The following is a 13,371-nucleotide window of genomic DNA, read 5'->3' as shown; positions in this document are numbered from 1 at the left end:
AACTGTCGGACTATGGTCTGCCTTTTCGAGTCAAGAAGTATACAAAACTACTTGTTCCAGAGTCTTCAGAAGAGAAGGATGGGCGTGCTCCACGACTGCGCCAGTGTTCGGGACATCGTGTCCATACATTGTGCCGTCACCGTTCACCAACATGGTCAAGTTGTTATCTGGTTGTTCACATGCTAAGCCTAGGGCCACCCTTCGTTCGCGTCGTGGGATATAAGCCGCCACCCAAAAGTTCGATGCAGAGGGAAACAAACTTTCAGAGCTGGCGCAACCCGTTTGCCGGCTTATGTGTGACAGTGACACGTTGCAATCATCTCCTGATCCCCCATTTGCAGACATCGGTCTCTCAGAAGACAGAATTTTCAGCTGAGGCGTCCCTCCATGTGCTCGCAGCTGCAAAAAGGACTGGATTGCCCAGTCGCTCTTTCGTCTGGGAAGAGCCGTGCTGGACGCCCTGAGATAGCCCGTTATGTTGCCAGAAGCACGAACACTGTAACGATGCGAATCTTGAGAACTGAAGACGCTTGGTCACCGAGGCTGACGTCGTCCTTCAGCGTAAGATAGATCGGAGAAGTGTCTAGTCTTCGACCCCTGGTGACACTTGATCCGCACTTAGCTAATAAAGTATCCGAAAATTCCAAGTCCCGGAGATCTGATCCCGGGGTCCAAATTGGATGCATTTCAACATGTCTCCAGACTGTGGAAGGCTGCAGAACCTACGAGTACTCGTAGACGCTGGAGCTAGGCTGGAAAAGGGCTCCCCGTAATATCAAAATATCAACAACCAACGCAAGGCTGGCGTGCCGCAATATTAGGGGCTAAAAGCTGCAAAGCCTTTTCTTTAAGCGCCCATCTCACCAACCCTGTTGTTGCTTAAAAAAGAATCCAATTTGAACTAGACTTTGCATTGGTTGACGACCAGTAGGCCCCTGGTATTCTTAATTCTCCACGTTTGCGTGGTCCACCAGATGGGCGTCGGAGACGATGCAAGGAGGAGCAGCCAGCTTCTGGATAGGAGACAAATCCAAGTGCGAGGTGAAGCGCTTCTCCCAAGCCACAGTGCAGATCTTGCCCTACACTGAGGGGCACGATAGGGGCGGGAATAGATTTATATGCATCGGATCTCCACAAAAGCCGTTCCCCTGATGCCGGTGATTTTGAGGCATTTGATCAAGCCGCCGTGCAGACCAGGCCATACGAGAGACATGGATCAATTTTGCCTCAACCTCAAAAGCGCTGGTGGCTTGTCCAAAGCTCTCAAATCCCTCTAGAGATGATCTCGTCGAGAATGTTGCTCATAGATAGGACAAAAGCCATCATAGCGTGCTGCATCTCAATAGACCCTAGGCCTGAACGGAGTGAGCATGTCCATTCTTGCCATGCCATCAGCAAGCTGGGCAATTCCACCAGCTCGGGTCGCTCTTGAATATTGAATCCGGGCGACAACAGATTACATCGTGGCGCGAGTGTGAGTCTCGGTGACTCGGTCGACTGTCATCCCGCTTCAGTGCCCTCGACCACTTTCGCCCTGATGATCTTGACCTCCTCCAGGGGTCTGTCTTCGGTGTTGGTTTTGACGAGCCCCATGCGCTGCACGACCTTCATTCCGCTCTTGACTCTTCCGAAAATTGTGTGTTTCCCGTCCAGCCACGGGGTCGGCGCCAGGGTGATGAAGAATTGACTCCCGTTCGTGTCTTTCCCGCTGTTAGCCATGCTAAGCACACCGGCACCGGTATGCTTCAAGGATGGGCTGATCTCGTCGGCGAACTTTTCACCGTAGATGCTCGAGCCGCCCCGGCCAGTCCCTGTAGGATCGCCCGTTTGGATCATGAAGTTGGGGATGATGCGATGGAAGATGACATTGTTATAGTATCCCCGTTGGGCCAAGGTGGAGAAGTTCTTGCAGGTTCTGGGTGCATGGTCGTTGTAGAGCTCGACGGTGATTGCGCCCTGAATCTGGTTAGTCCTCGAGATGCAGCAGGTTACCGGGCGAAAGTCCTACCATTGTCGTTTCAAGGACCACGTCGGTCGCCATGCTCGACTGTTTTGGGTATTGAGAACTTGCGACTGGGGGGGAGGTCTAGTCGTGTTCCATGTCACGCATCAATCGTCGACGTATAAGGAGGAGGTGCTTGGGGCACTGGAATGCCCAAAAAACTCCAGGGCTTCAATATCGGGATTTCCCAAATGGGCGCTCCGGCTTGGCGGCTTGGCGTCATGTGTCAGTGGGGGCGCCTCTTCTCGTCAACCCCGCTTTATGCATTTCTATCTCAGAATCTACCACTCTTTACCTAGGTAAAGGTCGGCAGATAGCGACATTGACAACTGCAGCCGTAGCACTCACTGTCTCCCAGGCACTTCACGCCTTGAATTCTTTGGCTGCAACGTGAACCATGGCCAAATTCTTCAGATCCTTTGCCCCCCTGAGGAGAGGAACATTCTCCTTAAAGGACTGGGTCTCCCTGTACTTCATGTGCGAATCGACGCTCTCCCACCCAATGAGTTCAACATAAACCTTGGCCTTCTCTGAGGTCTTGGGGTCTTCGAGCTCTTCTGCGACCCAACCGCCGGCTGTTCCTCGGCATCCTTCCCAATCGCGATTGACGTTACTGCCGAACTTCTTCATGCCTTCGTGAAAAGTCTTCTGGTCCTCAGCCGAGTAGTCGGCAGGAAAGTAAATCATGATGAACTCGGTGACCTCTGAGAAGGCCGGAGTGGGCGGGAATGGCTCGAAATGGACATGATAAAGATTGGGGGGTTCGGCACACTGGGTCACAGCGTCGTCTAGGAAGGCTTTATATCCGCTGTCTCGTCGTCAGTAGAGGTGCAATCTGGCCAAGCCCGACGATCTTACTCCCACTGGATAAACTTTTCATGATGGCCAATACTGGTCCAGTCGATGAACAAGTTGTGAACATTAGGGTGTTCGACCTGGGCGCCTGAATAGATGCGCAATGGTTGACCATGCTTCTGGATGGTTTCAATCGTGGCCTTCAACTTCTGCGGATCGCTCCCTTCTTTGAGGGGCAAGAAGACAACTTCTGTCGCATGGGCCATATCGTCGAGCAAGATATTGGTTTGCTGGCTCGTCAGAAAAGACAAGTCTCTCGAATCAACTTATCTGGAGAACAGCAATTCGTCACCGGGTCACGATGCTTTAAGGTATCCGGTATTTATAGGTGGAGGAGATGACTAATCCACTCCTATAAACTCCACCACGATGGCCGTACCTAGACTAATTACTCGAGAACGAAAAACCTAATTGCCATTCACGGTTTGATCCTAGAGGGTGAGCGAAGCCCGCTTTAACCCGAGGTTTAACTGAGCTGTCAGTTAAACAACTCTAAGCGCTCTCTGAGTGGTCCCTAAGCAGGGCAAATAGAGATTGCACATAGCAATGTGTCATACTCTGGTGAATTCTCCTACAAACCGTGGGTGCGCATGCTACCGAAGATGGCGGGCGTTTTTCCACTCCTTAAAACCCGAGCTGCGGCGGTGCAATCCTGAGCTCGGCTTAGGCGGCTCTGAGGAAGCCTTTGAGCGGCCTAAGCGCAGCCCGGGGCCCGGGTAGAAGTGCTCAGGGAATGATTCCACAGCTAAGTTTCGGCTCACTAGGCCAAGCCTGATGCCTGTCCGAGGCAAGTGGGAGATGAACGCTGATTCTTCAACCCGACGAAAGAGATAAAGAACGACTGTCTCTGTAATGCAATGCGCTGCTTTCCCACCGGCCACGAGATTCTTCAAAAAAGGCTGTGTAAGTAGCCTTAGATCTTTGGTTACGATGAGAATCTATAACCATCGTCATCACCTCGCCCCTTGTCAAAAGCAAATTATTGATGTAAGGTATGGGAATCAGAAATCAAATCGGCTCGAAACCGCGTGTTTTTACACTGCTCTTATGTCCACTAAGCTAAACGGCAGTGGCCGGGTACAGGTCTGGGCTCACCATTGTTTGAGCACACAATTCACTATAGTCCCTATGGTGAGCAGGGTATTACCTGACAACTCAACTATAACTTTTGCTTGGAGAGGGGAATGGGTTGAGGAGGGATAAGACTTCTTGCATAAATAGTTGCAAAGCTCCTGAAGGGCGTCCCCGCCAACAGGCTTCCCCGCATTACGCCCCTGGCTGAACGCTAGGCCAGCAGTTCAGCGTTAAATAGTTTGCGGGGGCACAACTCTCACTAGGGATGGTAAAATCCGAACCAGTGTGTTTCCTTTCGGTCTCGGACGTCGATCACTATGCGGTGTAGCTATACACCTTGATCTTTATGATCTGTCTTTTGAACCTAGCTAGGTGGATTCTCCGCAAGATTGACGCGAGAAGAAGAGAAGAGGAGAGAAGACGGCATGAAGAGCACTGTTTGTATTGTGTTTTCTTTGTGTGGGAACTGTCCGTTGCTTTGTGCAAGCTCTTGAGACATGTCACAGTTGTGCAGGTACTCCGAGTGTCCGACAGCAGGTATGCTCTACCACCAGCTTTACAACTCGGGCCAACTGCAGGAATTTTATCTCCGTCAAGTCAATCCTAGAGGCCGGATAGGGAAACACTCAGCTTCAAGAATCCCAGAAAATTAGATGACGGACTGGTGATGAAACAGGTCCCCACTCTGGTCAATAAAGCGATTCTCCCAAAACCTATCGCGGACAGCATGGAGATCACATACTATCTCTTTGCGTTGTACCTAAGCCTGTGACCTCCACAACACGCCGCCACGATCAGGAAATTGATCCAAGAGCTGCATGAGATCAGTTTCCTGGATCTGGCGTTCTTCAAACCGCGACATCAGGCCGGGATAAAGAACATCACTTCATATATCGATGAGAGGCCGGCCCGCGCCGATATCTTAGTGATATACCGAAATGCTTGGAATGGAAACGCCACTAGTCAGTCCAGGATCCCTTTGTGTTGAATGGCGTGTGTGCCATTTCCACACCGAGCCCATGGCTGACCTTTTTCTCAAAACGATACATCCCAACAGCAGCCTCAGGTTGATGACGAGCCCTGCCACCAAACGAACGAGGACTCGAGGAAGTACCTTAAAAAGGTCGATGCAGTTCACGTTCAGCATGGGACTGGAGGAAGTCCGTGGCTTCTTGGCGGAGAGCATCCCGCAGCTCTCGACGCGCACGTGGCGGTATTCATTGCTCGTTTGCAGGAGACGGAGCATGAGGACATGATCCCCTTAGGCATGTATCAATGGGCCAAGCCAGTCATGACTTTGCAGAAGTGGAAAACGTTATTGGCGGGAAAACGACCCACTGAGGCGTGTACAACTGGAGATTTTGAGCAACAGGAAGCCTCGAATGTGTTCGCACCGGGCCTCATCCTGTTCGTCCTGGAGCACGTCACCTAAATCTGGTTGAAAGAGTTGTTTTGACCGACGGTACTCGCAGAATGCCCAGTACGGATGAAATTAATGTACGGAGAGACAGACTCTCGATAAATCAAAGTCGCTGCAGTCGCTTCAGGTTATTGTGGCGTTTATGGTGACGGCTTCCAACCGTGACGATGACCCATCCCCGCCTTTTGTCATCCAGATACTTGCCCCGAAGGTCAGCTCATGCAATAGAACTATAGAACTAAGACAAATAGAGTCGTAACAAGCCGTAGTACGGTCTGAGATCACCAAGTCAAGTCCTTCACCCTAGGCAGGGTAAGCAAGCGAGTAAGTCCAAAGAGACTTTGGCGTGTGGTGCTGTGCGTCCCACTTTTTCGGGCCTGGCCGGGCGGATCGCCGAGCGTCGTACATAGCGCACATTGGAGCATGGTACCGAGCACATACCTAGAGGTAGACCATACCATCGGAGAGTGCTGCCTCAGGTGCTCCATTCGGTCCGACCTCCGAACATTCAGTTTTTCTAGGAGAATCGACTCTGAAGCTCTCGCCGAAGACAATTCTCTGCCAGCTGTCTAAGTGAAAGTACGACGTGGCACCGTAGCTAGCTCGTCAGCTGGTGTCTCGTCAAAGATGAGAACAATAATAAGTCATCGGTCCCCAGAGAAAAGATTTGTCTGCAATTCTCTGGGATAGACATATTAGCAGTCTTGCAGTTCTCTCAGGCTTTGTTACAATATTACACCTACAATGTCTACAAACCAAACTATACCCAACAATCTTCCCGTCAGTAAGAGGCTGATAACCTCTCATAATGACGCGGGCCAGGCAATGTTCCAGACCGTCGACCAACGCCATCTCTGGCCCGTCCTAGGAGGTGTTGCTCGGTACAACACCGTCTACAGTACGGGAAAGACACCAATAGACCTCGAGAACGATGAGGACATCTGTGTGAATGAAGCAAACCAAGACGTGAGTACTTCACACTACACGACAGTCACAGGTGATTGGCTCGGAGATCTGTAACATAGCTGCCCCTCCCGATCCGTGGTGGTTCGGTGTGCAGAATCATCGATATGGGACCCGGGGACCGGGGCCCCATGCACTGCACCGAGTCTGTCGACTACGGTATCGTCATATTCGGAGAAGCGGAACTGATTCTGGATTCTGGAGAGACGCAGTTGATGCGCCCTGGAGATGTGGTGGTTCAACGAGCCACTAAACACAGTTGGTACAATCGGAGCAAGGAAAACTGGGTTAGGGTGGCCTTCGTTCTCCTCGGAGCATTACCGGTCCGGATCCAAGGCCAGATTCTGGGTAAGGAATGGCCGGGGCTGTCTTGAGATCATCCCAGCACGGCGAGCTTCACGAGGGACTAGAAGATTTTGATACTACAAAAGCTTCCAGCTAAAATTGGCGAAATCCGATGATGCCGTCGGATGTCCAAGATCCTCACTCTCCAAAATCTTCCACCGTTTGCCAACGATGCCGTCGCCAGAAGGTATGTCAGCCTCAATTCCTGGAGCGAGTTCACGTCCACCTTCGCATGGCCCCAGCCGTCTTAAAGCTGACTCCTTGATGTGTTTTCATCATCTAGCTGCGCTGCTCCCGTCAAAAGCCATGCTGTACCCGTTGCAAAAAGCAAGGTGCAAGATGCTACTACCCTCTACCTCTCGATCGACGATTTCTCGCCTCATTTCGAGCACTGGGGGCTGACAACGGTTATGGTTCTCGTGATTCCAATCATGACGCGACTCCAGAAGGAGACTATCCAAATGATGGTGCAGCAAGTCAGGCTTCGCCTTCCTTCGTGCGGCAGGAGCAGAAGGATATCAAGGCATGCTCTCTACCAATTTTTGGTGCTGTCCCATGATGGCAGGTTCATGCACTATTTCACCACTGACCCCGGTGAGATAGTCCACCCCAAGCAAACGCGTGGGTTTTTCCAACTCCCATAGGAGGCGTGACTATCTAGCGTCGCCTCTTCGACACATTCCGCAAGAGCTTGGTTTGCTCTTGTTCGAAGTCTATTTCTCGCGCATCCATAATGCCGTATTGTTTTTTGAGCAGGAAACTTTGACTGCCAGATATCAAGCAGGCGAACTTGCAATCTCAGCATTTTTGCTCTTTCTTCTGTGTACGAGATGGGGCTTCGTCCGCCTCCTTTCTAGCTCGTCCAGGTACTGACAAATGAACAGGTTTTTCAAGGAACCCGCCGATGATGAGATAACCAGGGACTCTGGCTTACCGGCATTCTTCTCTCTCCATTTCACTGGGAGAACTTGGGCAGACCGAGCCGGTATCATGGTTTTGCAGATATCCGATCGGCCATGCTTAGGCGTCATCCAAACTTGCGAAACCTATCTTTGTATTGGCTTGCTATGGGAGACCAAAAAAGCAGTGGCGTCCATTCCAGTTGAGCATTCCCGTGCTCAAAGAGTACCAAACCGTGGCTGGGCCGGTGTACTAACACTCAATGTCAACAGCGCTGTCTTACACAACCTGTCAACTCCTGGGTCTTAATCGACCCTCCAAACATATCTCCAACCAGGAAAAAAACAGAAAATCAGAATTTCTTCGCAGATGCTGCTGGGCCTGCTGGATCACGCAATGCATTCGGGATTTGCCACTTCACCCACGCGACAATATTCGTTCGATCTGTGATCTTTGCCTCCCCCTAAATGGTCAGGATCTGATAAAGACTGCGACAGACAGTCATGTTATCCCTAGAAACTTGGCTACTGAGAGGCTGTCAGAATCTTTGCCCGAAGAGGGCTGTCGGAGCAACAAGATGTCGTTAGTAATCCGCGCCCTTACGCAATGGTGAGTCTATAACCTATTCCCGCAACCTCGATCTCTTTCAAAAGATTGATAATACATTATCTTTCGCTACCTGCCCAGGTCTGAAATCAACGAAATGATTAAGGATCAACCCAGAGTCGAATCTCCACTCTATCTGTGCAGCCTATTGACAATGGACGGTAGGATTTGCCCATTACAAGAGCGCATAACAACATATATGAACACCATGGCCGAGGAGACAGACTCTTCTCCCGACGAATGCGATCTTTCGTACTGGTTTCTCTATCTGCAGGCTGTATATTATCAGTGCCTCATATTCCTCTACGCATCTCTCATTCCGATTTTCTCATGCCACCAGCAAGGAGAAGAGAATGTCGATGCTGTTCCTCCATCTATGCTCGAAAGGTCCATACGATAGTTCCTCACGGCAGCGACCCAGTTCACATTCATGCTGCTGGATTTTCTCGCCATCAAAGCGGATGTAACAAGGATACCAATCTTCATTGGCAACTGCGGCTTGGTCGCGGGCTTGGTCCATTCTACTCCCAATTCCCTGTCTCCGAGTCTGCCAGGTGCCGACGCACATAGTCAGCATATGCAAATAACACTGTTGCTCCTGGACGAGCTCATAATCTATTGACCTATACTGACATCTTTGGTAAGTTCTCCTTGATTTCCGCACCCAATTGCGGTCTTCTAGCCGGAGTTTGCCGACATGTTTCCGTCTCACTCGTAGCATGAACGCATAGTAAGAGGCTCGAACTCTATGACCGAATCCTCACGTCGCTGCAGAGCCTTTTCGATCGGCTGCCAGCAGAGCTACCGGATCAGACGTCCAGCATCGAAGGTATCTGCAAAGCCGGCTTGATGGCCCTCATGACTGGGCCCTGTCGTCACACCATTCGGCGCCATACCAGGTCGAGGGCAATTGAATGCGTCTCAACTTCTCCTCCTGCAGAACAAGGCCGCCCAAGACTTCCCGCCGCCAGTCCAAACATTGACCTTTCGATATCTGCTCACTTGCAACCCGGGCTAGGACCAGTCCTTCACCCGTCAGATCAATCCCAAGACATCGAGTCCGAACAGTCTCACATGAATTGGTTTAGCGTGCCGAGAGCTGAACATCTCTCTGTGCCCGAGCTCAACGAGCACTACAGAGGGATGGCTAGGGGGCATGGATTCGGCGACTTGTGGCAGTAGCACGTTTGATTTGTTTAGCAGTGCGAGCTGAGTCGGGATTCAGAGGCCCCATGCGCTTGAATTTCGTAAAGACTAATAGCACCACGGATTTGAGCTTCACCAAGATTTTTTGCCCCAAGACAGCCATTTGTCTTTACTCATCTGTCGCTCAGTGCAGCTAAAGGGACCCTTCACCGCTCCTAGCACGACTAGATAGAGCTGTACGACCAACGCGGCAGAATCATACCCAACCGACCTACAAGCATCTGCCGATCAAGTCCTGGCCTGTACCACTGGCGACATAGGACTAAAACAGAAGAACAATTCCATTCGACCTGAAGGCAAGCCATTGTGATCTCAGGCCCCGTGAGCGACATTCTCGAGCTCCTCGACGGCGACATTAATGAGCGCCGCGTCTAACGATACCAATAAGTAAATCACTGACTGGAGTCGATGCAATCTGATATCCCACACAATAGGGTTTGGCAAGGTTCGGGACATTTTTAAACTTCTTTCCAACCTTGTCGGCTTCGGAAAATAATATCCAGCCGTAAATCATCCAATTTCTCGGTAGTATGCCAAATATCTCACATCTTCCTCTCGCCTTAGTTCTCACCTTGGAACCTCTATTACCAAGCAGTCCCGAACCACTCACAGCAGGCTTTTTTTGCGACGAGTTTACATGAGATCGCTTGGGGGATTCTGCGTTGGAGTCTGCAACATTTTCCTACTGCATACTATCTGACAAGTCCCTTCAACTCCCGGTAGAGGTTGATGCCGACAAACAAGCTGTACCTCACAAGGACGTAGGCCAGGTGGCGCAAAACGGATGCTTGGATGATGTGCAAGTTCCAAATGTGAAAGAGGGTCACCATCGCGAGCAAGACGACTCGTACAAACAGCTCCACCACGATGTCGGCAAATAACTCCTGGCTTCTCGACTTCCATCAGCCGTACACACCAGGTTCTGCTATTGTCGACCATAAATCTTCCGCGATCTTCCTGAAGGTCTGTTTAAGCCGGCTTAGTATCTTGTCGGTGGTGGTGGAGATCTCCTGTCATGACTTGATAGCCATTGTGGTATGTGGCTATGAACCTGTAACAAAGCGCTGAGTGGTCGTGAGGTCCAAGGCCTGACAAAACAAGAGAGGCTTGCGACGTGAGACTTTACAGCCCACCTCCTTCGAGTACATCTTTCGCAAACCAAAGCATCGACCTGCAGCAGCATAACTCCCTTCAGGTTTGGACCGAAGCAACTTGATGGAACTCAAAAGCCCTGGTCATGGACCCACTGGCTGCCACTGGATCTACGGAACTCGAGCCAAATTGAAAAGGCGAGCACATGAGTGACTCGAGCTGCACGATGCTTACGCGTCCGTGCCGCGTTGACGATGACGAGTGGGCTTTTCCCACCTACAATCATTTGTCAGGCTCTAGGCAGCTACTACGGTCCTATTTCTGCTAGATGGAGAAAAACAGAGTCACTGTGCTGATGCCCCTGTACCGGAGCCTCACCTTCCAGTCTCGGCCTTCACAGAGCTCCACTATGCCTTTTCTTCGAACGCGGGGGAGTCTGAAGCGAGCATTCTTAGCTGGCCTGTCCCAATACTGACCTGGTTAGTTCCTGCACATGCTGCGATGACTTAGTCACTCTCAATTGTGGGGACGTCCGAGAGAACACCGGAGTGTTATTGGAGACGGATCTCTCCGTACACAAAGGAGCGAGATCATTGCGTTGGACCTTTAGTGGCTGCCTTCTCGCATGCGGTTGCCTACTATTGAGGAACTTGAGCCCTGTGGACAGCCGGACTCTTGAGATCACACGGCAAACCTTTGCTGATCCCAAACAACCCTGTCTCCGAGGAGAAGCCATTGCCAGACGAAGAAGTCAGAGGGATGGCCCAAAACTTTTGCGAGAAAATTTGAGACGTCAGCGCCAATGTTTGAGATAGTCATTTGCTCTCACCAAGACCCTGCGATAGCTGCACACGCCTCGCCACAATGCCCCCTCTACGGCGAACTCAAATTTTTCTGTCATGGGTTCTGTCGGCCCTTGTATTGCACACACTAACACCCAGCGGCCTCCTGGTGAAAAGTTCTGGAGGCGGCTCTGCATGGTCATAAAAAGGAGCCGTGTCCTCGCAGACTGCGCTGCGATTGCTCCTGGGAAATTCTTGGAGATTCACGCTTGATCGAAACAACACCACATCCACAATAGAACACAGCTTCGACCTTTGCACCGATGCCTCCCGAGCGAACAAACAGTCAGGGGCTGCCCTCAGTCCACATACTTGTCATGGGTCTTACTGGTTCCGGGAAAAGCACTTTTATCCAGAAAGCTACTCGCGATCCCTCAATCAAAATAGGGGACGATCTTCAATCTGGTCATCATGCGTATTGCCTAGGAATATGCACACTAAGAGCTGACACTATATACAGTCATAACCGAAGTCCAACATTACCCGATGGTGCATAACGGCTATGAAGTTTTTCTGATCGATACCCCCGGATTCGACGACGGTGTCCTGGGCGACGACGACGTGTTGAAGAAGATTGCTGAGTTCGTCAATACTGTCTGCAGCGTCGAATGGACCTTCGGTGGCATCATTTATATCCACGACATCACTCGCGTCAGAATGGGCAATGTTGGGACTTTGAACGTCAGGGTGTTGGAAAAATTTGCCGGAAGAGAGAATTACAAAAACATCTCGCTCGTGACGAACAAATGGGGAGAGTTGACCAGACCAGAAGTTGGACTCCAGCGCGAGAAGCAGCTGCAAGAACATCCAAGCTATTGGGCCGAGATGCGCCAGACTGGCTGTCAAGCGCGGATGTGTCGCTTCGACAACACTGAAGCGTCGGCAAAGGAGATCATCGACTGGCATCTGGAACAGAGCTGTGTGCCGCGACTCACCCGGCAGATGGTGAACGACAGATCGACACTGGGCGGAACCGACGCCGGGCAGGTGATTCGGCAGAGGTACGAGGCCATTTTCTCCCGAGACGGGCGGCCGGATCAGCTCGCCCGCATGAACGAGAGGATGGAATCCACCTTCCAGGGCGAGGACGCCCGCATGGCTGTGGACAGGCTCTTGAGAGATCTGCACACACTCGAGAAGATGCGAATGCTGCAGCGCGTCGGTGCGTGGGTGGTCAGGCTGGGGACTTACGGTGGTGCAGTGCTCGCCACGGTCCTGACCGAAAATCCAGCTGCGTTTCGAGCTGCCGTTGCAGCAGCGGGACCTCTGGAGATGTCCTTTCGTAACATGAAGACCAAGACGCAAGGAAGGCTGGAAGATCTCAGACAGGAGATCCGAACGACGGCGCTGTACGGCTCACTCAATCACGGTGGGGGACCACAAGTGACTGAAGCTTTTGACGAGTGATGGCGATGGTGATGGCTATGGGCGGTGGCTGCGTCCGGGGGGATGTCTGGGGGTATGTCTAGGGGTATGTCTGGGGTCCCGCATTTGGAAGTCTCGATAAGGTGGGGAGCACTATTATTAGGCCCCACTATGGGGCATCTGGCGCCTTGGCACAAACACGCTACCAGGAGTGGTTGGTAATGGCTAATAATATCTTTTCTTTCACATGCTGTATTTGGACCTCGTTTGTCTATGTACAAGCAGGCTTCCCAGATGTACCCCTCCACACTACCACGTGCACTAGAACCACTCTAATGCCACCACCTCCTCTTCCTGATTGCCTACTGAATCGGGCGCTGCGGCTTCTAGCGTGACTGCCCATACAGACCTCAGGCCACTCCACCCTCAACTCATCTAGTGGAATTCCAGTTCCAGGACTAACTCAAAACCAATGTCCCCCTGCGCAGCTGGGCTTCCAGAAACTCATGGTGAGTGCCGTTCGCCCGGTCCGAGGCCAGCTTCATTCACGTGCAGCCATGGCTGGACTGGTCGAGGGAATCGTGCCCACAAAGGACTTTAGGCCCTGAGGATCCAGCTTTTGCCCCAGCCATCGTCTTCAGCCAATGCCGTTGTTCTGGTTTTCGGCAATTCCACCATGTCGACCTCGACGCGTACAGAAT

The 13,371-nt window shown here is 51.6% G+C and overlaps 4 protein-coding genes across 4 annotated transcripts; 2 read left to right on the top strand and 2 right to left on the bottom strand.

Moving 5' to 3' along the window:
- Positions 1-1,500: 1,500 nt before the first annotated feature.
- On the bottom strand, positions 1,501-2,041 carry AYL99_03627 (peptidyl-prolyl cis-trans isomerase-like 1; the record flags this gene model as incomplete). The annotated part of the gene is made up of 2 exons (XM_018835141.1): positions 1,501-1,956; positions 2,009-2,041. 2 exons carry the CDS (start codon positions 2,039-2,041, stop codon positions 1,501-1,503), a joined length of 489 nt encoding a protein of 162 aa, XP_018694791.1.
- A 324-nt stretch (positions 2,042-2,365) lies between these two features.
- AYL99_03626 (hypothetical protein) lies at positions 2,366-3,063 on the bottom strand (the record flags this gene model as incomplete). Its single annotated transcript, XM_018835140.1, has 2 exons — positions 2,366-2,810; positions 2,861-3,063. The coding sequence occupies 2 exons, from the start codon at positions 3,061-3,063 to the stop codon at positions 2,366-2,368; spliced, it is 648 nt and encodes a 215-aa protein (XP_018694790.1).
- A 3,032-nt stretch (positions 3,064-6,095) lies between these two features.
- Positions 6,096-6,688, top strand: AYL99_03625 (hypothetical protein; the record flags this gene model as incomplete). Its single annotated transcript, XM_018835139.1, has 2 exons — positions 6,096-6,317; positions 6,377-6,688. 2 exons carry the CDS (start codon positions 6,096-6,098, stop codon positions 6,686-6,688), a joined length of 534 nt encoding a protein of 177 aa, XP_018694789.1.
- Positions 6,689-11,568: 4,880 nt separating this feature from the next.
- On the top strand, positions 11,569-12,712 carry AYL99_03624 (hypothetical protein; the record flags this gene model as incomplete). Its single annotated transcript, XM_018835138.1, has 2 exons — positions 11,569-11,710; positions 11,766-12,712. 2 exons carry the CDS (start codon positions 11,569-11,571, stop codon positions 12,710-12,712), a joined length of 1,089 nt encoding a protein of 362 aa, XP_018694788.1.
- Positions 12,713-13,371: the final 659 nt, after the last annotated feature.

This window comes from Fonsecaea erecta (genome assembly GCF_001651985.1).
Source record: "Fonsecaea erecta strain CBS 125763 chromosome Unknown Scaff3, whole genome shotgun sequence".
Lineage (NCBI taxonomy): Eukaryota > Fungi > Ascomycota > Eurotiomycetes > Chaetothyriales > Herpotrichiellaceae > Fonsecaea > Fonsecaea erecta.
Note: the sequence above shows the minus strand (reverse complement) of the source record. Positions and strands in the feature narration are given on the sequence as shown.